The sequence below is a fragment of the Rhinolophus sinicus genome, chromosome 1, assembly GCF_057876585.1.
Source record: "Rhinolophus sinicus isolate RSI-liver-muscle chromosome 1, RSI-T2T, whole genome shotgun sequence".
Classification (NCBI taxonomy): domain Eukaryota; kingdom Metazoa; phylum Chordata; class Mammalia; order Chiroptera; family Rhinolophidae; genus Rhinolophus; species Rhinolophus sinicus.
The window spans coordinates 62,185,087-62,210,566 of NC_142501.1; the positions used below are offsets into that span (position 1 = coordinate 62,185,087).

At 41.7% G+C, this 25,480-nt stretch overlaps 2 protein-coding genes and 1 pseudogene across 5 annotated transcripts in view; 1 reads left to right on the forward strand and 2 right to left on the reverse strand.

Moving 5' to 3' along the window:
* Nucleotides 1–1,764: 1,764 nt before the first annotated feature.
* On the reverse strand, nucleotides 1,765–24,541 carry LOC148759080 (uncharacterized). The gene is made up of 2 exons (XM_088800392.1): nucleotides 24,133–24,541; nucleotides 1,765–1,896 (listed from the first exon to the last, which is right to left on the reverse strand). The coding sequence occupies exon 1, from the start codon at nucleotides 24,535–24,537 to the stop codon at nucleotides 24,169–24,171; it is 369 nt and encodes a 122-aa protein (XP_088656518.1). The 5' UTR covers nucleotides 24,538–24,541; the 3' UTR covers nucleotides 1,765–1,896; nucleotides 24,133–24,168.
* On the reverse strand, nucleotides 6,893–7,623 carry LOC109447756 (rRNA-processing protein FCF1 homolog pseudogene; annotated as a pseudogene).
* MON2 (MON2 regulator of endosome-to-Golgi trafficking) overlaps nucleotides 24,381–25,480 on the forward strand; it is a 101,505-nt gene continuing 100,405 nt past the window's right edge. For 3 of the 4 annotated variants that reach the window (XM_074325464.2, XM_019732421.3, XM_019732423.3), the window contains exon 1: nucleotides 24,381–24,928. Coding sequence is in view for 3 of the 4 variants with exons in the window: in XM_019732421.3 (XP_019587980.3) it covers nucleotides 24,818–24,928 (111 nt within the window). In the remaining variant the exon portion in view is untranslated. The remainder of the gene's footprint in view (nucleotides 24,929–25,480) is intronic. The other variant, XM_074325463.2, reaches the window with a different exon arrangement.

Below are 25,480 nucleotides of genomic sequence, written 5' to 3' on the forward strand. Positions count from 1 at the left end.
TGACAGTTTCAATATAATGTGCCTTAGAGAAGGCCTTTTAGGATTGAGGTAGTTAGGTGTTCTATTTGCTTCTTGGATTCGAGGATCCTGCTCTTTCTATAGGTTTGGGAAGTTCTCATCAACTGTTTGTTTGAATAGGCTCTCTGTGCCCTTCTCCCGTTCTTCTCCTGATATACCCATTATTTTTATGTTGCTTTTTCTGATGGAGTCAGATAGTTCTTCTAGAGTTATTTCATTTATTTTAACTCTCAAGTCTCTCCCTTCTTCCATCTGCGTCATTTCCAGATTTCTGTCTTCAGAATCACTAATTCTTTCCTCCATCTGGTCAGCTCTATTTCCTAAGATTGCTGTTGCATTCTTCATCTCTCTTATTGAGGTCTTCAGCTCCAGTATTTCTATTTGGTTCTTTTTAAAAATGTCAGCCTATTTGGTAAAGGATTCATTTTGTTTTTCCAGTAGGTAGCACTGGAGCGTTTTATTTTCTATTGCTCTTTCCAGCTTCTCATGATAGATTTCCTGGGGAAGTGGGTGTTTCCTCTGTGACCAAGTCCCCTCGGTCTCGGGGCATCACCCCTATGGGAGAATGTGGTGGACGATGGGGTTCTGAGCCAGTGAAATCCCTGCAGCCAGATACAGAGCTGTGTGCTGCCATTGGGTTCCGCTGCAAAAGGTGGGGGCGGGATGGGCTAAGACAGGCCTCTGGTGTGTTTGTGTCTTTGTTCTCCTCCCAGTAATGGCAACTGCCAGACCATAGCTTCCTCTCTCCTATATCTCCTCCCTTGTCACTGGAATTAGCTGTGTTGTGCATTTGCCAGTCAGAAACTCTCTCTTCAGTTTTCTGGGCTGTAGATATTCTGCTCTTTAACTTGACACTGCTACAGTTTCTTCTGGGGCCCGCTACTAGCACTGGGAGGGTCGGGGGAGGCAGCCAGGCTCAGTTGCTTTGTTTTCTACCTGTCAGTGAGGGCTGTTAGATCAGTTGTCACACTTCTGTATTCAGTCCTTGCCCTAAGGTCTCTGCCCCTATCAGTGTCTTAGTTCAGCCATATTATATGCTGATCATTGAGGCAGGACTGCTCGGGGCCACAGAGTGTGCGCCTGAAATCTCAGTCGTCCCCTCCTCTAGGACCACAATGAGCTCCAGTGCATTCATGGCCCCCACCTCTGCACTTCTCCCTTCCTTCCTCCCCTGTTCACCCCATTCGCCCACCTTTAGATGTTTCGATGCATGGATCTCTCAGATGTGTTTGTGTGTTACACAGGGAGTCCGTTGTTGAATTATAGCTGTTCAACTTGTAACTTTCAGGGGAGAGATCAAGGGGGGACCCCGCATGCTGCCATATTTCTCATGTCACTTGTCTTCAAGGTTTTCTAATTTGTTCACATAGAATTGTTCATAGTAGTCTTTTATGATCCTTGGTATTTCTGTTATCAGTTGTAACATCTCTTTCGTTTCGGATTTTATTTTGAGTCCTCTCTTTTTCTTGGTGAGTTAAGAACCAGCTCTTAGTTTTACTGATCTTTTCTACCATCTTTTTAGTCTCTATTTCATTTATTTCTACTCCAATCTTTATTTCCTTCTTATACTAACTTTGGGCTTTGTTTATTTACTCTTTTTGTTTTTCCTTGAGGTATAAAGTGAGGTTGATTATTGAGATCTTTCTTTTTTCTTAATGGAGGCATTTGTCACTATGAACTTCCTTCTTAGAACTATTTTTGCTGCATCCCATGAGTTTTGGTATACTGTGCTTCCATTTTCATTTGTCTCAAGATATTTTTTATTTTTCCTTTGATTTCTTCTTGAACCGTTGGTTGTTCAGAAGCATGTTGTTTAATCTCCACACATTTGTTAATTTTCCAGTTTTCCACCTATAATGAATTTCTAGTTTCACACCACTGTAATCAGAAAAGATACTTGATATGATTTCAATCTTTTTAAATTTATTAAGACTTGCTTTATGTCCTAACATACGATCTACCCTGGAGACTATTCCACATACACTTGAGAAGAATGTGTATTGTGCTGCTGTTACATGAAATATAAAGTAAATGTTAGGTCCATCTGATCTAATGTGTAGTTTAAGTTCAGTGTTTCCTTATTGATTTTCTGTCTAGATGATCTATACATCGTTGAAAGTAGAAAGGTTTTTTAAATTTTTTATTATAAAAAAACTACTAAGACTTATTAAGACTGTTCTGTTTCCTCTTCCACTCCGTGTATGCTTTACCCACGTATGTGATTAGCTCCTCTTTAGTAATCAAGTGGGAAAAGTACTGGATTGATGAATTTGGTTCCCTGCTATAATGATGTCACCTCTGATATAAATAGGTTCTAGCAGGCAGGGGACTTCCATAGAAAGAATGGTACAATACTCCTGAAGGTATTTTTCTTTTCTATCTCTGCTCTATCCTGGAGAGGCACTGTGCTGCTGGTTAAAAATGTGAACTGTGGAGCCAAACTTCCTGGGTTCAAATCCTATCCCCACCATTTAGTAGCTCTTTAGCCTTGGAAAATTGAACTTAATCTCTTCCTGCTGTGTCTCCTCATCTGTAAAATGAATATAATAGTGTTTATTTTATAGGATCGTTATAGGGATTATATACGAATATTTGTAAAATGCTTATATCATTATATTATTAAATGGATATAATATAATATAATATAATATAATATAATATAATATAATATAATAATATAATATATACCGGGTCTTATATTAATTTTTGCTCCAAAAGATGCATTAGAGCTGATGGTCCAGCTAGATCTTATTTTCGGGGAAACACGGTTAAGTGTGATACTATTGTTTCTGAAATAAACCTCTCTCTCAAAGAGAGGTGGGAAGAGTCCTTGAAAGTATAGGTCTTGTCTGTCTTCTTTCTCTCTCTCAATCCCTCTTCTGTTTTCTCTCTGGTTGCCACTCATTCACTCAACAAATATTTTCTGAGCACCTTCTATGTATCAGATACTATTTTAGGCTGGTGATTATATTTTGAATCAGAAAAGAATTGTCTCTGTCTTCTCAAAGTATGATGAAACAAATCATGACTTGAGCAGGCTATTGCAATGCAATAAGGTGGAGGGGGAGGGGAAGACAGAAATGTAAGGTATTCTGTGTCTACTTATTCTGTCTCTGTGTTTCTCTGTCTCTCTCTGTTTCTCTGTCTCTGTTCCTTCTCTGTCTCCGTCTTTCTCTTTCTCTGTCTCTTGCAGGAAATAAACTAAGAAATTTCCTGGTCAACGTACAGGAAGAATTGGCTATCTTCTATTAGAAATGTTGGAAGATAAACCAAGTTTGTACAATTAACCTGAGATAGTCAGATTGCAGTGAATTCTAGCCAGCAGAGGGCAAGAGTGTCCAGCTGTATAAATTACTATATTCTGATTTTTTCCAAGACCTCCATTAAAAAAAGTGCTTCTAATTTGATTTGTGAATTCTTTTAATTTTTTAAGCTATAGAATTGGTATATAGCAAAATGACTATTGGTATTCTTATGGTAAAACTGGTAAATTGGAATAAGTTTCTACTGATAATGACTGTCAATTTTGTTTTCCCACAAAAATTTGGCTGCTTTCTTAGAACCCAAGTAACAAAATTTTCTACCTTTACATTCAGCAAATAATCTCAACCGGGGACAGGGATGGAAAGAAAGACATACTCTCAGAATGTGAATCCTCACCAGCTGGGTAATCTTGGGCTTGTTATTTAACTTCCCTAGTTTTTGCTTAAGAAGTTTGTAAAGACTAGAGCGAAGGCCATATTGGATTTCCCAGGGAAACACATCCTGCAGGGGCTGTGGATATGATGGGGACATGTCCAGTTGACATTGAAAGGTTAAGTCTTGCTCTCTGATCTCAGCTTTCTGCACTCACAGCTGTTACAACAGGGCCATGTATTCCCAGAAGTCAGACCCAATTCAGCGGTGTTAAAAAGTTGGGTTTCTTGTATGTTTCCAGGGAACTTACCTGTTATCCCTTTGTTTGATCGTTGAAATCTGACAGTTTTGCAAGGGTGACACTAAGGGTTTTCGTCACCCCCGTCCCTGCTAGGACGACTTCCATCCTCAGAGCCTGCTTTATGGTTGCATGACATGGCACTGGTCCATTTCCTTTGATCTGGATAGGAAGGGGCCTTATAGATAACAGCTTTTCCCATCGAAAAACTGTGCTTGGACCTGAAGTTCCTCCTTGTCCTGACTTTTTTCAAATGCTGGAAAAGTCTGCCTAAGACCTTGTTTCTTTCCAAGATTCAGCCCCAAAACTTGCATGTGTCCCTTGAGCTTCAGAATCCCCAAAACCCATGTAGCTCTACATTCATCTGACCTTGGGCTTCTCACAGAAGCTGGTACTGACTGGACTGTTTGCAGTGGGCTTTCCCTTCCCCTTGCCTTTTTTTCCTGAAACCAAAGTCACTGAAAATAGCTTGTTACGAGTATGTTGCTTTTCCATTTTCCTTTGGAAGGACCCTGTGTGTTCTGTGGCAGGAGTGGGGTGGTCTTGCTCACAAAATCTCAGGTAATTCACTGACTTGGGTAGGTTTTTTCTCCCCTCTGACTTGGGGATCCTCTACCTCTTTGTGACCCCTACGCGGCCTCCTGTTTGGGAGCTCCTAGTGTCTTCATCAGGATTGCATTCTTTTTCTGGCTCTTTCTTGCAGCCTAAAGTTTAGCATGCTCTCACAGGTACAGGGTGCTCTCTCAGGCCTCCCTGTCAATAGCAAGCACCTGGGAAGATGCCAGGTCTCCACTGGCCCCACTCTGGGATGACACTCAGACGCAGAAATCAGTCTGTCTGAGGCTAGGGACAATGCAGTCAAACAGGCCTGGGCTGGTTCTCAGGCTCTGTGTCCAGTGTTACCAGGAAGCAGCTCTCTAAAGCATGGCTATCCTGAATCTGATCTTGCTAATCAGCATGCTTAGTGGTGTGGGGAATTCCTTGCTTACTGAAGGCTCGAGACCACATACATGCCTAGCTACCATATGCTAATTTCCTGGGTCACTAGTTCTTACAAAGTCTCCTGATAGTTGTTGAGAAGCAAGGGCCTATTTGGATTTGACAATTTCCAGAGTCTCTTTGACACCCTGAAATCCCTAAATTCCTTGATAATATTTCTCCTCCTCCTCCTCCTCCTCCTTTTCCTCCTCCTCCCTTCTCCCTCCTCCTCTTCTTTTGTTCCTCCTCCTCCTCCTCTTCTTATTCTTGTTCACCTTCAAGTTTTCCTCTTAAACTCTTGGGATGCCTTCCAATTGTGGCTGAGAAACATGGAGGTCTTTTCCTCAACTGTTTCCCAGGCTGCTTTGACCATGGTAGAAATAGCTAAAGCTTCTCCACCAACTTCTTCCAGACATGAAAATTGAGCTCAGAGGGGATGCTCCCCTTCCTTGGTGAGGCTGAAAGGGGACCAGGCTTGGCCCACAATGCCTGAGCTGGCTGGGAAAGAAGAGACCAGTCAGAAAGGCTTGCATGGAGCTGAGCTCCATGTGATATGGAGGGTTGACTCAGATTGAGTCACAGTGAAAGTAGAGGCTGCTGGTGGTCGTGTAGAGAGGATTGGTGGTCGAGAAGAAACAGAGCAAAGAATCCCTGGGATTCATGAGTTGGGGCATGATTGGTAGAGGTTTATGTTCTGAGAAAGGGTGCTGTCAGGTGAGGAGACGTAGTTCAGAGATGCAGGGAGGTCTGGTAAAGGACAGGGGGCCAAGAATCTGAGTGTGCTCTCACTGGAGATCGGAAAAGGCAAGCCGTGAGGGTAAACGAAAGTCCATTACAAATGTAAAATGGGGCAAAAACCACTCTGCCGTAAGAGAGGTGCCAGCGGTAAGGATAAAAGCAAGAAAAGTGAGGGAGCGGTCAGGTCCAGAGGTAACAAATGCTCCAGTGACGAGAGGAGCCCAGATTTGAGACCGGGAAAAGGGAGAGATGAGGAGAGTTGGGGTCCAATGACAGGGAGGACTCTGGTGGCAAAGACAACTGGTACAGGAGATAATAAGTAGAAAATGAACAGAGCTTCATGGCAAGGGATACCTTGGAAGCAGAGGAGGTAAGGCCATTGACGTGAGTAGGGAAAATGGGAGTATGAATGTGGGGCCAGTGTAGAGGGCGGCTGGTAGCAGGACTGGGCTGGTCATGGGCGTGAAAGCCAAGATGCAAGGGTAGAGGCCATTGGGAACTCAGGGTGGAATGAGGGAGAGGAGGACACAGCAGTGAGTGACGATGGGACTCTGTAGGTACCTCTTATCAAGAGGTTGTCAAATGGAAGAGAGTTAGAGCGGCATCCAAGGGGGTTGTTAATTGGGGTTCTAGATAGTTTCACCTGAAACATCTTTGCCACAAGCATTTTTGCCACACAACTAATTGGCTAAAAGGCAATTTTGCTGTAAAGGATAAAATACCTGGTTGACAGTTTGGTGTACATTTGGCAGACTGTATTTTTTCAGTTTGTTTTCATTTCTCCATTGACAAAATTCTCACAATACTATTTTTATATTATATAAATCTTAGCCCTCAGAATGGTCTATACAGTGATGAGTAAACATGGTGGTCTTAAAGTAGTGAATAACAACATATAAATTCAGATTGCAAAGCTCTGTATAAAGCCAGAGCATATACTACTCCAGAAAATGATTACACATCACCTTCCACATCCTTCAGTGAGCAGTCATCCCTCTCATCTGTCAAAACCAAAATTTACCAAGCGATGGAAAATATAAGAGAGGCGGCTACTAATTCACAACAGACTTCCAGAGCATTAATTATAGATTCTTTAGTTGGAAACTGATACCTTTTTTTTTTTTTTTTGGTGACCAGTTATCAGATTTATAAAAAGATACAAATTTTTAAATGATACAAAAATATCATTTTCAAAACAACATCAAGAAGTGTATCTCACCATTCTTAGCTCAGAACAGAGCCAATGGGTAAGCAGAATAATAATTCATGCTGTAGCATGTTTCATAAACTGGCAACAGAGAAAGTTGGTTGAAGGAAAGCAGAGGAATTTTGTCTTTTAAGGATTAGAACCGAGGGGCTCCACAATCACCTGGCATCCGCTCAGTGTTGTACCTGTGGTTAGAAAGGTACATGATGGGAACTCCAGGGGATCTTCCTGATTCTTTAAGACCCCTGCCCCCCAATCAAGCATGGCCACAATGTAACACTTGTGCTGAGTTACTCTCTGTACTAAGCAGTCATCGGCAAAGGTTCCTTTGTGTGTGCATGGTAATCGTTCAAATCTTGGATCCTTGGCAATCCTTAGAGCCACTCAATACATTTGTCCCCATTTCTCAATTTCAGCCATTACATAGTCAGTTATCCAAGGGATACACTTGGCATATAGACAGTCCATCACTGACTACACTAAGTGTAGTTTGGCTCTAATGGAAAAGTTGATAAAATTGGCATCAACCAGGATGTGGGAAGGTGGGCCCAGCTGTGTGTTATACTGGAAGAATAAGCAGGGAGGGTGTTGGGATCATTGAGTGCACTGGGATCATTCTTTTCTTCTTTTTAGGTTTTAATCTATCCTTTTCTTTAAGCCTCTGATTTCTGAGACTAAGCATTCGCTTCACGGTCACATTCTTCCTTGTTTTCTTTTGCTCCCCCACGTTCACACCGCACTCAACTGATACCTCTCTTAATGAAGAAAGAAATTATAGCAAAAAAGAAAAAAAGTTCCATGCCAAATGAGAAGATGAATCAACAAGCAAAAAATATGTGTGTGTGTGTGTGTGTGAGTGTGTATATGTATATATATTATATATCTTACTATGAATGAAAGACTGTTAAGAAGTATTCTTGCCAGGTATTCATGTTGGCTTCTTGGATGCTTTGAGTCCTTCCTTGCTGGGGAAATGGAGATCCACAGTGTATTAGTCTGCTAGGGCTGCCATAAAAAAATACCACAAACTGGGTGGCTTGAACAACAGAAATGTATTTTCTCCCAATTCTGCAGGCTGAGAAGTTCAAGATCAAGGTATCCACAGGTTTGGTTTCTTTGGAGGCCTGTTTCCTAGACCTATAGATGGTTGCCTCCTCACTGTGTCCTCAAAGGTTGTCCCTCTGTTGTGTCAGTGTCTTAATCTCTTTTTATAAGGATACTGGTCATATTGGATTAGGGCCCATCCATGTGGCCTTATTTTACCTTAATTACCTCTTTAAAGGCCTATCTCCATATAGTCACATTCTGAGTTACTGAGGCTTAGGACTTGAACATACGAATTTTGAGGGGACATAATAACACACACACAGCGGTAAGTGACAACTCCTAATTCAATTATCCAGATATATGTCTGTTTGTAACACAGTAAGGAATTACTTTGATTCTGCTAAATGGGGCTCTTCCTGATTCTTTTCTGTTTGGTTAGTAATCATCCTGGACAAGAGTTACCTTGGCTCTTCTTAAAAATTTAAAAAGAAATTGTGGTAAAATAGACACAACATGAAATTTACCATCTTAACCATTGTAAGTGCATAGTTTAGGAGTGTGAAGTATACTCACGTTGGGCAACCAATCTTCAGAACTTTTTCATCTTGAAAAACTGAAACTCAATACCAGTTAAACAACAACTCCCCATATCCTCTCCCCTGTAAGCCTCTGGCAACTACCATTCTTTCCGTTTCTATGAATTGAACGACCCTAGATATCTCATATAAGTGGAATCATACAGTATTTGTCCTTTTGTGACTGGCTGTTTTCACTTAGCATAATGCCCTCAAGGTTCATCCATGTTGTTGCATGTGGTAGGATTTCCTTTTTTAAGGCTAATAATATTCCATTGTGTGTGTATACCACATTTTCTTTATCCATTCATCCATCAGTGAACATTTAGGTTTCTTCCATCCTTTGGGCTATTATAAATAATGCTATGATTATGAATCAAATATCTCTTTGAAACCCTGCTTTCAATTCTTTTGGATATATGCACAGGAGAGGAATTGCTGGGTTATATGATAATTCTGTTTGTAATTTTTGAGGAACCGCTACACTATTTGGCACTTTCTGAGCGAGCATTTATTTAATCTTGACTCTATATTGTGAGGAACTCTTCCTGGCTCTTTTCTGTCTAAGAGAAATTTCCTGAGTGGAAGTCTTCTTGGTTTTTTTGAGGATTCAATCCCTTTCCGTTGAGTGAAATTCTTCCTGGCTCTTTCCTGCTGAGTGGGAATCCTCCTAGATCTTTTGTGAGGTCTCTTTTGTATATTTGAATGGTAGCCTATTTTCATGAGTAATTCTCACTCCATCAGGCCCCTCTCCTCCTGACAGTATACTCCATCGGTATGGCATGAATGCAGTCTAATATCGCCAAAAATGTCAACATTTTACAAAGGATAGTTTGGAGGTACAACGTCCTCTCTCTGGAGTTCTTGGGAACTCCTCAGCTTGGTTCATCTATGGGAGGCCCTTGAATTCTAAGTATCCAAAACCCCCTCTAAATAATGTTCTACTTATTTCTCTTAGTAGGAAGAATTTGTGGCTTTCTCATTCTCACTTTAACCATGCCACTCAACAATCTCAGTCTGCTTTACCGGAAGCTATTTTAACCTCTCAAGGATCCACCTGTCCTCCTCAACCCTTACTCCCTCATCCACTCCAACCTCAAAGACACTCATACCTGCCTCCTTTTCCTTTCCTAATCCATTTGCAACTCCAAACTCCTTCCTGTCTCCCTCTCTGCCATGTCCTGTGGCTCCTCGTATCTGCCCACCCTTCCCCAAACCTGTTCCTACTTTGCTGGTTCCCCAGGTTCCTGCAATTACTGGAGACCTTGGCCCTACTTCTCTGGTATTTGGATCTCAAGGAAGGAAAATTGAAGGACCTCAATTGTTCCTCCTCAACAAGTTGTTTTGAAGCATTGGTCTCAATCTGCCCTATATAATAAAGCACTTCCCTGAACCATGAAAAACCAATTTTCTACACAATTCAGATTAGGTTTAGAGGCATATTCTCCAGGACTTTCAGACCTTTATCAATTAGTCAAATTTCTTGTGGGTCTTGGAGATGCCTCCTAATGGTTTGAAAGGGCCAATGAAAACTCATAATTAAATAAAAATAAAACCAAGGTCAATCATGCAGCTAAGGGGAGTAAAGAATAACTCATTCATTCATTCATTCATTCATTCATTCATTCATTCATTTATTTAATTAATTGATACTGTTTTATTTAATGTCAATGGTGGATACAAAGGTGTTCCTTTTTTAGATAGTCAGTATTATTTTATATTAATTTCAGGTGTACAGTATAATGTTTAGACATTTAAAATATTTAAGAAGTGATCCCCCTCACCAGTCTAGTACCCACCTGGCGCTATACATTGTTATTACCATCTATTGACTATATTCCCTATGCTTTACATCCTCATGACTATTTTGTAACTACCAATTCGTACTTCTTAATCCCTTCCCCTTTTTCACTCACTCTCAAGACCCCCTCCCATCTGGCACCCAACAAAATGTTCTCTGTATCCTGAGTTTGTTTGTTTTGTTTATTTTGTTGTTTAGAGTCCATATGTAAGTGAAATCACATTGCATCTGTCTTTCTCTGTCTGACATACTCAGCACAACACCCTCCAGGTCCATCCATGCTACTGCAGATGGCAAGAACCTATTCCTTTCCATGGCCGAGCAATATTCCATTGTATATATGTACCACCTACTCTTTATCCATTGATGGACACCCAGGCTGCCTCCACTCTTGGCCATTGTAAACAGTGCTTCAATGATTATACAGATGTCCTCTCGAAGTAGAGTTTAGGTTTCTTCAGACAAATACCTAGAAGTGGGATTAATGGGTCCTTCTTTGTCTCTTATTATGGCCTTTGTTTTAAAGTTTATTTTGTCTGGTATAAGTAGCATTACCCCAGCTTTTTTGTTTGTTTCCATTTTCATGAAATATCTTTTCCCATCCCTTTACTTTCAGTTTGTGTGTATCTTTCAATCTGGAGTCTCTCGTAGGCAGCATATGTAAGGGTTTTGTTTTCTTATCCATTCACCCTTCCTGTGTCTTTTGATTGGCGCATTTAATCCATTTACATTGAAAGTAATTGTGGATAGAAATGTGGCTACTGCCATTTTATTATTCATAATTTTCACCTTTTTTTTCCCCTCGTCTTAAAAAATTCCCTCAAAGATTCCTTGTAATACTGATTTGGTGGTGATGAACTCCTTTAGCTTTTTCTTGTCTGGGAAGCTCTTTCTCTCTCCTTCAATTCTAAATTATAGCTTTGCTGGGTACAGACAGTAGTCTTGGTTGTAGGTCCTTGCTTTTTCATCACTTCGAATATTTTCTGCCACTCCCTTCTGGCCTACAAAGTTTATGCTGAGAAATCAGCTGACAATCTTACGGGAGGTCCCTTATGAGTTACTGGTTGCCTTTTTCTTGCTGCTTTTAGGATTCTCTTTGTCTTTAACCTTTGGCATTTTAATTATAATGTGTCTTGGTATGGGCCTGTTTGGGTTCATCTTATTTGGGACTCTGCACTTCTTGGACTTGTATGACTGTTTCCTTTGCCACGTTAGTCAAGTTTTCAGTCATTATTTCTTCAAATAGGTTCTCAGGCCCTCGCTTTCTCTCTTCTCCTTCTGGTACCTCTGTGAATGCTGTTATACTTGATGTTTTCCCAGAGGTCTCTTAAACTATCCTGAATTTGGGGGGGGATTCCTTTTTCTTTTTGCTGTTCCAATTGGGTGTTTTCTGCTACCTTGTCTTCCAAATCGCTGATGCAATCCTCTGCTTCATTTAGTCTGCTGGTGATTCATTCTGGTGTATTTCTCATTTCAGTTATTGCACTGTTTACTTCTGACTGGTTCTTTTTTATGGTTTCTATGTCCTTATTTGTGCTTACTATCTCTTTGCTGAAGTGTTAGTGGGAAGGTGGAAATACAGGAACCCTCATGTGCTACTGGTGAAAGATGAGATTCATTCACCCATTCTGTAAAGCAGTCTGGAAGTTTACAGTTTAAATACATAAATTCTTAGGCATATGAATATATAAGTGTAGTCTAAATATATATGTAAACTACATTTATGTTTATAGTATATATAGTGTAATATATAATTTGTGTAAATATATATTTATACATAAATCCATATTTAGACTGTATTTATATATTCAAGAGAAAGATTCCTGAGTTTGTTCATTTGCCTTTCAGTGTTTTCAAAGAATGCCCTCACTTAGCTGCTTTTCCGTTTTGAGAGAGTTCTGAGTTAGGCAAAACAAAGGCAATTGTGTTGTGTCAGTCGTTCAGGGAACTCCCAGACAGAGCATAGCGAACACAATTCGTTGGGAACAAGGCCCATTTTACTCTCCCCAGTACCAGGTACTCACACCAGGCATGTGAACTGCCATCTAGAAGACCCACAACTATGCTGGGGAGGTGGGTGGGGCGAGACTAAGTTAAAATACCACAAACCTCTCCCAATGGATTAACTCACATTTTTTCTTGAGTCAGTGTTCTCTTGGTTGCTATACATCTTTGACTATCCAGAGTTCTGGCAAAGTTGATTCTGAGTTTTATTCACTGTTTTGATGCCTCTGTGGAGGGACGTGCCCTTGGAGCTCCCTGCTCCACCATTTTGACTAACGTCTGGACTCGCCAATAATTAAATACAAAATAAAACCAGGTGCCCACAAATGTCTTAAAATTAAAATGTGCATTTAATTTTAATTAAATATGCGCTTTATTTAAAGCAGTGAGGGAAAATATTCCTTGGCTATTCTTGGCTGTGTATTAGGAGGACACGGAGCTCCTGCTTTTTGAGTACCAGTGATATTGCAAGCAGTGTTCTAGGAATTTTATATTTATTATATCATCAGTAACTAGCTTGGGTCATCTGTGGCCTTGGGCTTTTCTGTAAAACAAGCAGGTTAGATGATCGCTAATGTCCTTTCTAGCCCTAATCCCTTATAACTCTACAAAGATCTTGCTTTGTGTCTTGAAATGGATCAGAATATATGTACCATTAAAATGGAAATGTTAGAAGAAAAGAAAATATCAATTGCTGGGAAATAAAGGCAGTACCTGTTGTTACTGATGACTCTGAAGGTGGGGCTGTTAGATGTAGGTCTGGCTAGTTGTAACGGCAGGCACCTGGGAAATGGGACTGTTAAGGGAAGGGAAACAATAAAACATTAAATCCTGTCTTTAAAACCTTTTTCTCCCTGTTGTTTGTACAGAACAGATAACATGCTATGTTTGTTATTGAAAACTGGAGGTGGGAGAACTGGGAGAAGATGGAGGGAGAGGGAAGTTAGACAACAAGTCATCTATTACTGCATGCAAAGTAACCAAGTCTTAGTCAAGAATCTACATTGTTTTCGTTGATGTCAAGAATTCTTTTTTGTTATTCAAGTTATATTTCAAAGACTTGAGACATTTACTTCTGGCACAAACCAGGTGTTTTTATAATGGCCAGGAATTTTTACAGTTGAAGTCTTAAAATCTCATCATTTACTCAATCACTCATTCACTCACTCACTCAACAAATATTTCTTGAGGGAAGGAAGTAGCTGTTTGGGAAAAGATGTATGGTGGCCGGTACATATAAGAGCAGCCAGAACTTCTACCAGGTTTATCCCAGTCTTCTCTGTGTGTGCAGGTTTCCCAGTGGGTCTATCTAGTCCCTTATTTTGTTTTCCTTTGCTTGAATTCTTGTCTTGGTAACTTTCTCAGTACCTTTATTCTTCTATGATTGAGGACAAGAATCCACTTACCTAAACAAATGTTTACTGAAGCTTCATATATTTATGCCAGAAGTACAGCTATGAACAACACAAAGGCATTTCCCCTGAAAAGCTTATAGTATAGCACAGAGACATAAAAATAACCTTACAATTACCAGGTTGGTGCAAAAGTAATTATGGTTTTTGCAATTACTTTTAACCTTTTAAAATGCAATTAATATTTGCACCAAACTAATAAATGGGATATATGTTATTCCCCACAGGGAAATGTATTCAGTCTTATGACAAACCTAAAGTTCTTTGTTTCTAAGCAAATAATCAATCTGAAAGGAAGGTTCTACTCACTAAGATGTTTAGAAATAGGTTAAGGGAGGAGACAGGTCTCAAGCATTACCAGATTTTTCACGGGACAACTTGTCACTTTGAAATACAGATGAAGAAGCACAAGTTTTAGAGTCAAAAAACCTGAGAGGAAATTCTGACTCCCCACTTACTGGTTAGAAGATCTTCATGAAGTGAGTCGATCTCTTTGAGCCTGAGTTTCCTCATCTTTAAAGTAGAAACAGTAATTCCTAATTCCCAGGATTTTTTGTAAAGGTTAAATTACATGAGATAGTAAATGCATTTAGTATAGACCCTCCCATATAGCTGCTCCGTCAATGGTAACTATTACCTCTCCTCAGACTTAGAGGAGCACTTATAAGACAAACCTAGTCAGAATGCTGCTTTGCGTGGACCACTTCTCTCCTGATTTTTCCAGTTAGCTAATCCACCTTGATTTCCTCTGGTTTCATGGGACATGCCTTTGAACTCTAAAGCACACTTTGAGGTGTGCAGTCAAGCAGCTCGACAGAGATGTGTTGACTGCACTGAGATAAGGCGAACCAGGAAAGATGGGAGTAGGAAACTACATGTGTTTTTGGTGAAAGAGCAGTAGGTTGAGAAGTGGGAAGAACCTGCCAGGAGAGAACAGATTAAACATCAGCCATAGGAAGAAGTCTAGACAAGGAGGTGCCATTTGATACCCAAGAGCAGATTCATAAGCAGCACAGGATATTAATATTCAGGATGATAGCTATTTCTCGCCCTCAAGAAAATCCAGCCAGAGGAACTGGTTGTTCAGCCATGTGGGCAGACAAAGCTCCTAGATACAGGGACTTAAGGGAAGACAATATTCTGAGATCCAGGCAGGTGGGCATGCCATGAAGCTGGGGTTCAGGGATTAATTCAGTCTGAGGAGAGGTTGGGGATTCATAAGAATAATCCCAGAGAATTGGGGGTACCACACGTTAGAAACCAGGGTTTCTAACATAGGGAACAAAGCAATGAAGTAACTACCAAAACTGAAGCTAGATGCAGGGTTCCTCAACCTCGGCAGTATTGACATTTTGGATTGGATAATTCTTTTTTAGGAGGGCTGCTCTGTGCTTTGTAAAATGTTTAGCATGAGTGTGAGGACAGGGTCCCAGAGAGCAGTTTCCAGGCTCTCGGTCTCACGTGGAAAGGTGCTGGCTGGGTTATTAGATGGCCATCAACTGTAATCAGGTGGCCATCCACTGTGGCTGGGTGGCCATGAGCTGTTACCCATTAGCCATTAGCCAGTAATATAACTGCTGTGGCTACAGTAGGGAGTTGGTTGGTTGGCAGAGAAGCGGACAGCAGATTGCGACTCCTGCTTCGTGTGTCTCCAACCTACAGGAAGAATGTAGTGGTATGACTCCCCTACCTATGTCTCCGTGGGTGTGCCTTTTTGGCCTCACCATATCCTGCGTTCTTGTGCGGGGAGCGGGAGCTGAGACACTGCATGACACATGGCACAGCGAGCAGGGTACGGTGCCGGCCAGAACTCTCCGAAGGGCGGTGGAGCAGTTTGTGTGTATGAACACTCAGTCTCAGGAAGACCAGGAGGAGCGGTGCTGGGAACAGGAAACACGATCTGCTTGTGAGAAACGTGACCCCTCGGTGAATTGGTGGTCCTCTTGAGCCTCCAGATGGCACACCTCCCTGTTGGCTGTGACAGGCATCGCCTTCCATTTGGTGGTCTGCTGCTGTCGGGGGCTCCTAGAGTTGTGAACATCTTGCCCAGGGGCTGCCACCCACTCGGATGCCTGGCACGGCGAGCAGGATTCTGGCCAGGTAGGAATGATGTCTGACTCTGGGCAGGAGGACATGTGGCCCCCACACAGTGTGTGGTACCCTATGGTCACTGTTCTTAGGAGTTGGACCTCTGTGGAGGGGTGGGGGGGACGTGGATGGTTCTCCGACCAGCACAGGCCAGAGAAAGAGAAGGTTGTTGCAGCTGTGTGGGCTGGGAAGTGTTTGCTGAGGCAGCTCAGGTGCGGGCCTTGTAGTCCCAGGAGGAAACGCTTGCTGAGTCCTCGGTGGAGGTTGCAGGTGAGGTCAAGGTTGTCCCTCACCCCCAGGTTGGGGAGGACTTGGAGCCCTCGCCCTGTGGAGAGGGCACACATTGTGAGGCCAACGCAGAGCCCTGGCAAATGATTGTAGACTATGGGGCATTGCCTTCCATCCCTGATGTGATGGACCACTTGACTGTTTGCTTGGGAAAGTGCCACCAGGTAGTGGAACTGGCAGATGTTTGCTTCCTGTGTCTCGACCAGCCGCCATCGAGAATATGTAAGTGCCTTGGCTGTGAGCCACTATTGTTCCAGTATGGTGCCCTGAGAACCTTGGCTGTGCCCAGGAAGTCTGGCTGTGCCCAGAAAAACTGGCGGTACCCTGAGAAAACCTGGCTGTGCCCAGGATATTGCATCCACCTTCCAGGTTCTTGACACAGGGTCCCTCGCGGAAGACGCTTGGAAAGGTGCTGGCTCGGTTATTAGACGGCCATCAGCTGTAATCAGATGGCCATCTGCTGTGGCTGGGTGGCCATGAGCTGTTACTGGTTAGCCATTAGCCACTAATGTAACTGCCATGGCTGTGCTAAGGGGTTGGTTGGTTGGTAGAGAAGTGGAGGGTGAATTGCAGCTAGCAAGTGGGTTGTTGGTTGGTTGGCAGAGAAGCAGATGGCAGACTATGGCCCGTTTCCTGTTTCTCCAACCCAACCGCCAGCGAGACTATAGTGGTATGAACCCCCTATCCATGGCTCCATTGGTGTCCATTTTTGGCCTCACCATGTCCTGCGTTCTTGTGCGAGGGCGGGAGCTGAGACACTGCATGACAATGAGCCTTGGCCTCTACCCATTAGGTGCCATTACTATGCCCTCCCCAAGTTGTGACTATCTAAAATGTCTCCATACATTGCCAAATGTCCCAGTGTGGGGAGGGAGAGGGGATTGCCTCAGTTGAGACCTGCTGGGCTCGAGTATGCCTGGTGAGAAGCACTGCCCCGGTAGTGCAGGTGGGGATAAGAGGTGTCAGGGATGAGTTGCTCTAGAAGAGGTAACGAATGACAGTGTCCAGTAAGACAGTGTAGTGAGCCTTCTGTCCAGATCCCTGTCCCTTTTATCATTTCTGTGTAGCGTGTCCTGCCTTCTCTGCTCCCCTTCTTTCAGCATTCTTTGTCTCCAAAAGACTGCCTTTGGGCTTCTGTAGCTTCTTTGCCCCACATACAGAGAGCCAAAGGACCTGGCAATGGCTGATGTGTGTGAGATAGCTCCCTTGCCTGGAGGGTTCCCTAAGGTTCCCCTGCCCTCGCTGGGGCTTTGCCTGACTGGCCTCTTTCCACTTCCTGCTTCTCCCACTCTGTATTGGTTTCTCCTGGGAACTTGTCCTTAATAAATTAGTTGCACACAAATCTCTCCTTAGGGCCTGTTCCCAGGGAAGCCAGCTTAGGCTGGGGTCAAAGGACAGAGTCAGGTGTGAGGACCAAGTCCAGAAGAGCAGTTCAGAATGAAGACGATGAACGAGAAGTCTGACCAGAAGCCTCCATCAGTGTGGTTTTCAATGTGAGACATGGCAATGAGAGAGGTGACTTAAAGGAGCTGGGGATGACCAGACAATGTGGTCTTGGTCTCAGGAACAAGGTTGAAAGCAAGAATAAAGCACAAAGTCTTAAGTTTGTGTAAAAACAACAGAATTATTAGGAAAAACACTTCTAAAATAATTTGTTGTCAATATTAAATATCTCCAAAGAATTCATGACAACCACAGAACAAAGGAGTCTACGATCCTCTGGATTCTGAAAATGCTGCAGTATTTCAATCTCTACTGTGACGCAGAAAGAACCTGGCAGATCTGTACACTGCCCCCTCTTCCCTTTGCTGGATAAAACATTCTGTAAGCTGCTAGGAGGGGAGGGCATCTACCAGGGGTGACTGTTGCTTCTGCCGCTTCATAGCAGAATTATTTCTGTACCACTGGCACTCCAGTAGGGGACTGAGACAGTGAGTTAGGGAAGGACGAACTAAGAGAAGTTCTGTAGTAAAGATGGCTACCTTGCTGAAACCCTCTTCCTTCATTGTAACTTCACTTTTAGTGCCATTTCACACAACACAAACCTCACTGTGATGTAGCACATGTAACAATCATTTTTTTATGTGCTGAAAGCAGTTACAACAAAGACAGAAAGTAAAATGTTGAAAAATGATTTTGGAGAGTAACCATAAGAAATATATAAGCAACGTATTCTCACATTGAGGAATGTGGTATTTGAAATAGTAAAATATATGTTCTCTACTCCTAATTGGTCATTTGGAATCATTTCGCTCTTCTGTAAAGAAATCATCACATTCTTCAATCAGTATGTAATTTAAACAGGTAAGTTATAATTTTTAATTCTGAATATTAAAGCTTATGGGATTCTTTGAAAAGTATGTTTTAAGAAATATGTAGACAGCATGTACCATGAGGTATTAAAGATTAATCATGTCTGGACTACTTAAGTAAAATTCTTTGAAAAAGAAAACTGTAAAAGTGAATGAATTTCAGGAAAAGTAGTTCAGAGATAGAAAATGATGACAAGGGAAAAAATAACTAAAATAAATCTAAAATTAAATTCATAGTAGCTATTAAGTTCAACAATTTTAATCTCCAAACATAAAAACTTTAACTTATAAATACATGAAATATAATTACTGATAAAAGTGCATAAGAAAGCATTTCCAAACACATTTGCAAATAAAATTTATCAGTTCTCAGCTGACAGATCTCGAATATATTTTCTTTAGCACAGAGGCCCACGTTCTGTACTATGTGAACTTCTTACCCTGACCTCAGAACCCAATCACCCTGGACCGCTGTTTGAACCAGGGGTGTCCCATGCTCCAACGACAGTTGATCTGTATTCTTCTGAATGACTTAGGAGGTGGTCTGGTAGAAGCGTGGAAAAATCAGAATGCACTATCTATATTTGGTTTCCTGAACTACTTGGATTTTTTTCTTTAGAAATTAGAATGTGATACATAAAAAGAAAGTTGTAGTTGGTAGGGTAGTGAGACAAGTTAAACAGACACAGAGAAAGAAGAAAAGCAGCAGAGGCCCTAAGGTAGCCGAAGACCTGAGGAAGCAGAAGTTATGAGAAAGCAGAATCTCTGTACATATAGAATTAGGAGTGACGCAAATGGTTGGCAGAAGTAGGAGAAATCTTAGCAGAGACACAGAGTAGATAGATGTGTCTTGGTAATACTTAAGTACTCGTGGAGGGAGAAGGAAGCAAGCAAAACACACCTGCTACTGAGATTAATCAAGCAGTTATGGACGCCACAGGGCTTTCCAGTTCCCAAACTACATTCTAGGCTCTGTGAAGCCAAGCTTTTCCTATATTCCCATAGGGCCTGGCTTTGTGAAATTCCTATCCCTCTTTTTTTCCCTCATGCGTTATTTCTTTGAACCCCTATTGCTCGAGGTATCTAAAAGAATCTAGTACATCATGTAAAGGAGTTTGGAAAATAATAGAAAATCATAAAAGGGTTTCATACTTTCATTTTAGAAAGAAGACTCTGGGACCAGTGTGGAAAATAAATTGAAAATGGACTAGAGGTAGGGATTATATTTTGCAAATTGTTGTTTTAAGCCAGAGCGATGATGGCTTGAACCAAGCTAGTAAGAATGGAGAAAGGTGGACTGAATCGAATTTGATTCCCCTTAGATGTTCTGGATGAGGGAGTAGGAAGAGTTAAGTTTGATTCTTCATTTTCTGGTTTGAGCAACCAGATGGATGGTGGTGCTTTTCCTTGAGAAACGTAATGTATACAAAGGACCAACTCCTTTTCAGGGAGGAGGGTTAGGTGCCAAGGAGACTTCCAGGTAAAGATGTCCAGTAGGCAGTGGAATATTCACGTTTAGACCTCACACAAGAGCTCTGGAGGCTGTACATTTGTGTATAAGGGCTTGATTTCATGATTTTCAGAGATATCTGGCAATGATTTCTTATTTTATTCCCATAGCCCTAACTTCAGGAACTTACTTGGACTAAGCTGTGTTAGCCCACGGAAGCTGAGAATAAAGGCTATGTTCATGTCTGAATATCCTCTGTACTGTACCTCAGCTATTACGTTGTTCACTGTTTAACATGAGATTGATAAGCTACCTGGCCTAGATGAGGTGATCTATAAGCATGGCTATGTATAGCACCAGTCTAGCTTTGTGCATATAAGGTTAGGACCGGAAGGGGAAGTGATGTTTCCACAAGGTCTGATTTATGTATTCCAGAAAGTCTGAGTATTTGGAAGGTTTAGAAGCTTGCAGTTTCATCTCTTAGCTGATATTGTATCCCTTAGATAAGTAAATCCAAGTGGTGTCTCTGTTGTGGTATTTCTGTTAATCTGCACATTTCTATTGGTATTTATCAATAAAGGGTGGTATCAATACATTGGTAGTAATCGAGCCATTGCTGTGCATAACATCACTTCAGGAGAATAAATTAAGAAGAAAAGAAAGCGGAGAATAGAATTCTAAAAAATACTAATATCTAAGGAGTAGATGGAAGAGAGAAAAGTCCAAGAAGAAAAAAAAAAGAATTATAGTAAAAACTGAGGGATTGAACAACTAGAAAGGTAGATTGAGTAATATTTATATTTCATCATTAAATTGAGACAGATATTTCAGACTGATATTAGACAAGTTTTCTTGTTACACATGAATACATGCTCATTGTTAGATACGTTTTCTAAAAGATTCATAACAAAGGCTCAGATGAAGGCATGGGTTTCCTAATTTTCAAATAGAAGGTTAAAATGTGCTCATAATTAAGTCTGTTTAAAAGTTAATAAAAAGACAATGTGAGTGATGATTGCAAAGAGTTACCTTTACTACCTGTTTAAAACATTTACTTAATAATTAATGTGTGCCAGGCATTGTGCTTTATCTGCAAAATCTCATTTAGATATTAGAACTACCCCATGTGGAAAGCAGTCGTATTTTCCTTTAGATGTGGAAAGATGTGGAAACTGAAGATTAGAGAGGTTAAGTAATTTGCTCGAGTCACCTAGGTACTAAACTAACAGGGCTAAGATTCAAACTGAGGGCTTTCAGACTTCAGAGACTGAGGCTTAAGTACTACTTGATAATGCTGTGAAAGCATTACTTAGGGTAATACAAGATTCAATTTATTGGGCATTTATTAATGTAATTTTCAATGAAGGCAGACTTTGTAGCCACAGACGACCATTTTACCATTTATAGGTGTGCTACAATTTTGAAAGTACTTCTTGAGGTACTTGAGAACAATAATATGTATTTGAATAATCTGGGGTTTTTTGGTTTTTGTTTTTGTTTTTGCTACTAAAAGGGAAATGATTCTGTTTCAGAATGCTAACTCCTGAGTTTAACTCATTTCTTAACCTACAGAACGAAAAATTATTTTTACCTCTGCTAACTTGCTTGCTTTGGCATAAAGCCATGCATTGTTTCTGAAGCAGTACAATCTCTCTTTTCAAATTGTTATAGATATTGTTTTCAGTTAATGAGTTCCGATTGCATTCCCTCAACTATGTATAATAGAGATGTAAAAGACTCTAAGGAAGATGATTTTGAGTCAATCATGTCAAAGTTATTAATAATAAAAAAATTAAATTTCAAAAGAATAATTGGCCACATAGTAGGGAAAGGCACTGGGCAGGACCTTGATTCTGGATTATTGGGCCAATTATTAGGTCATTTTTAAAAGCTCCCTGGGACCTGAAGAAAAATGTCTGCCACATATTCGATCTAAGCATTTTTTTTTTTTTTTTTTGCTAAATCCACAGCTTTTAATACATAAAGCTTACACCATAGGAGCTGCCAAGTTTCCTAGAAGTTGTGTAGTAGACACAAATGATCCAAATTACTGTTCTGGGAGCACCCTACTATTACCTCATCTGTCACCTTCATCCATGCTTGCTTTGTTCCTTCTCAGAAGGAAAAAAAATTAGTTTACAAAGTACTGTTGTATAAGTCCTTCTTATTTTACTGCCCAACATTGCCACCCACAGACAATCTCATAGTTCATACTTCCATCCTGAAAAGGTGTCATCAGCTCAGTTGTCTGAAGATGTTCATTTTTTAATCTCCTACTTGTACCCTGGTTCAGGTTTTCGCTCTACCTTTCTTTGCTTCCTACTCAATAGTTGCAAAATGTCTTGGGCAAAAACATACTGAGCTAGCTCTTCAGAGCTCAGATGATTTTCTGTTTACCTTGGCCTCATATATATGGCACTTCAGACCTAATGAAGGCTTTTATATCGGAGCCTAATTTGGGCATTACAACTCGGTTTTTTAGCCACATGCAAAAAAACTAGACTGTTATCTGTCTCCACACACCACCAAAATTAACTCAAAATGGATCAAAGACCTAAACATAAGACCCGAAACAATAAATTGCATAGAAGAAAGCATAGGTACTAAACTTATGGATGTTGGTCTTGGAGAGGATTTTAAGAATTTGACCTCAACGATAAGGGAAGTAAAAGCAAAAATAAATGAATGACATTATATCAAACTAAAAAGTTTCTGCACAACAAAAGAAACCATCAACAAAATAAACAGGCAACAACCAAATGGAATAAGATATTTCCAAATAACACCTCTGATAAGGGGTTAATATCCAAAATAAATAAGAACTTAACAAAATATATAAAGGACTATCTATCTATCTATCTATCTATGCATGCAGAGGGCCTGAACAGACACTTCTCCCAAGAAGACAAATAAATGGCCAACAGATGTATGAAAAAATGCTCAGCTTCATTAGCTATTAGGGAAATATAAATCAAAATCACAATGAGATACCACCTCACACCTGTTAGAATGGCTGTTATCAACAAGACAAGTAATAACAAGTTGGAGAGGTTGTGGAGAAAAAGAAACCCTCATACACTGCTGCTGGGAATTTAATTTGGTGCAGCCACTATGGAAAACAGTATGGAGGTTCCTCATAAAATTAAGACTAGAATTATCACACCACCCAGCAATCCCTCTTCTGGATATCTACCCCAAAATCTGAAAACATTTATCAGTAAAGATATATGTACCCCTATGTTCACTGCTGCATTTTTTCACAGTGGCCCAGACATGGCAACAACCAAAGTGTCCTTCAATAGATGATTGGATATGGTACATATATACAATGGAATATTACTCAGCCATAAGAAAAGATGAAATAATACCATTTGCAACATCATGTATGGATCTTGAAATTATCATGCTAAGCGAAATAAGTCAGACAGAAAAAGTTGAGAACCATATGATTTCATGCATATATGTGGGATATACAACTAAAACCAACAAACGAACAAGACAAACAAGCAAAAACTCATAGACAAAAGTATGGTGGGTACCAGAGGGTAAGGGGGGAAGGAAGATGGTAAAAGAGGGTAAAGGGGATCAAACGTATGGTGATGGAAGGAGAACTGACTCTGGGTGGTGAACACACATTGCAATATATAGATTACGTATTACAGAATTATACACTTGAAACAATGTTATCCAATGTCACCCCAATAAATTTAATTTTAAAAAATCAGATAAAAATTAATAACTCAGAAAGGCAGAAATTAGGGGGGAAAAATCCCTCTGCTTTTAGTAAGGTATTCATTCAGCAAATATTTATTGATCATCTACTATTGCCAAGACCTGTTCTAGGCATTCGAGATACAGCAAGGAAGAAAACAGAAAAATAAATAAATAAATCCCAAAGCTTCTGAAACTTTCATTTTAGCCGAAAAGCAGATGGGCCGTTGAAGGGGATTGGTGAACCGAGGAATTTTGGCTTCTACTTTGGGTGAAACAGAAAGCCAGCGGGGGGTCTGGCACAGACGGAGTTTTATTTCTCATTTTATAGGTTAGAAAAGTAAGTGACTACTCCGCAGTAAGTGCACCAGTACGCTTGGTACAACTCTGGAGAAATTGCAACTTAGGTGCTCAGAGGGGGAAAAAAATTAACAGGAGGTATGCGTTGATTTGGGGCCACTAGCCCAGGGGTTCCAGGTGGCAAGAAATGAAGAGGGATACGGCAAATGAAGATTACTCCAAAAGGAAACACACGGTTTACACCGAAATAAAACGTTACACAAACATACCCTAAGAGATACGCCAAGGAGTACTTGGGGCTCCGTTCAGACATTTGTCACCGAAAAGGACGCCAAAGTTGAGGAGCCAAACGGTGCGCTAAGCCTATTCGGATGCCTGGAAGGGGATGGGGAAAGCGCCCGCGACCGGAACCGAGCCAGCTCTGGGCGTGACCACGCCCTTGGCCACGCCCCCTGCGGCTCGCCTGCCCGGGTTGGTCGTGGCGGGGGCGGTGGCCTTGGTGCCCGGAAGTGCGGCTGACGTGTCACCGCTGCGCTCGGAATTGTGGGCGATTCGGCTAATGGCGTCGGCGAATCTGGGGGATTTGGGGAGCCAGCGCTGAAGCTTCTAGCCAGGTTGGCTGGTGACGACCAGTGTGGCTGGGCCCCGCGGTAGCGGGAGGGACCTGCCCGCATTGTGAGCTCCTGGGCCGGCGCTAAGACGGGTCCTAGCGGGACGGACTGACTGTGGGGGGCGCCTCGGAGAGGAGCCGGGGGAGTTGCGAGGAGGCTGCGGGGGGCGCTCGGGCACGCTCCGTCTTAGCAGCGCAGGCCTGGCTGAGTCCCCGCGGAGCCCAAGAGGAGGGCTCCGGAAGGGCCAGAGGCTCCAGGAGGGGGCTGCCCTGTCGCCCCACGCAGCTGACAGTGCCCGAGTTCGTTTGCGCCGCTCAGAAATTGGCTTGAAGCTTGGTGGATCATGTCTGGCACCAACAGCCCCGAGGCTGTGAAGAAGCTGCTGGAGAATATGCAGAGCGACCTACGGGCCTTGTCCCTGGAATGCAAGAAGAAATTTCCACCTGTCAAGGAGGTAAGCTTTGGGTGACGTTGGGACCAGGCACGGAGAGCGTGTCTAGTCCTGTGTATATCGCTCAGTAGTCCACAGCTGCCCTCCAGCCCTGTCTAGTTTCCATTTGGCCTTCACCTTTACAAATTTGCGAGTGGGTTGGTTGGTCCACAAGCGCTTTTTATCGGTTCCTTTGGAGAGGTTTGAGCGGCACTGATTTTCTCTACGCTCCCTGGTCTCTGGAGTTAGGAACGAAGTTCGCAGTGTGAGTCGATTCAGCCTTTTCTGGCCTTTTCAGACTCGAAACTAGCCAAGCCAGAATTGGAAAACTGATTTTTGCTGCGTCTAAAAGCTAATATCCATCGTTGTGGTGAAATCTATGCACCTCGCGTTTGTAGTATATATCACTCAATTGCAAGTAGCTTACCTTCTGGTCATGTTGTGCAGCTTAACTCTGTCAATCCCATGAAGTATTAATACATTATCCAGAACCTAACTTACAACATGTATTGAAGACGCACAGTAACCATGTTACACCTTGACATGAGCAATACTGTAGTGGGACGTTTATGCTAG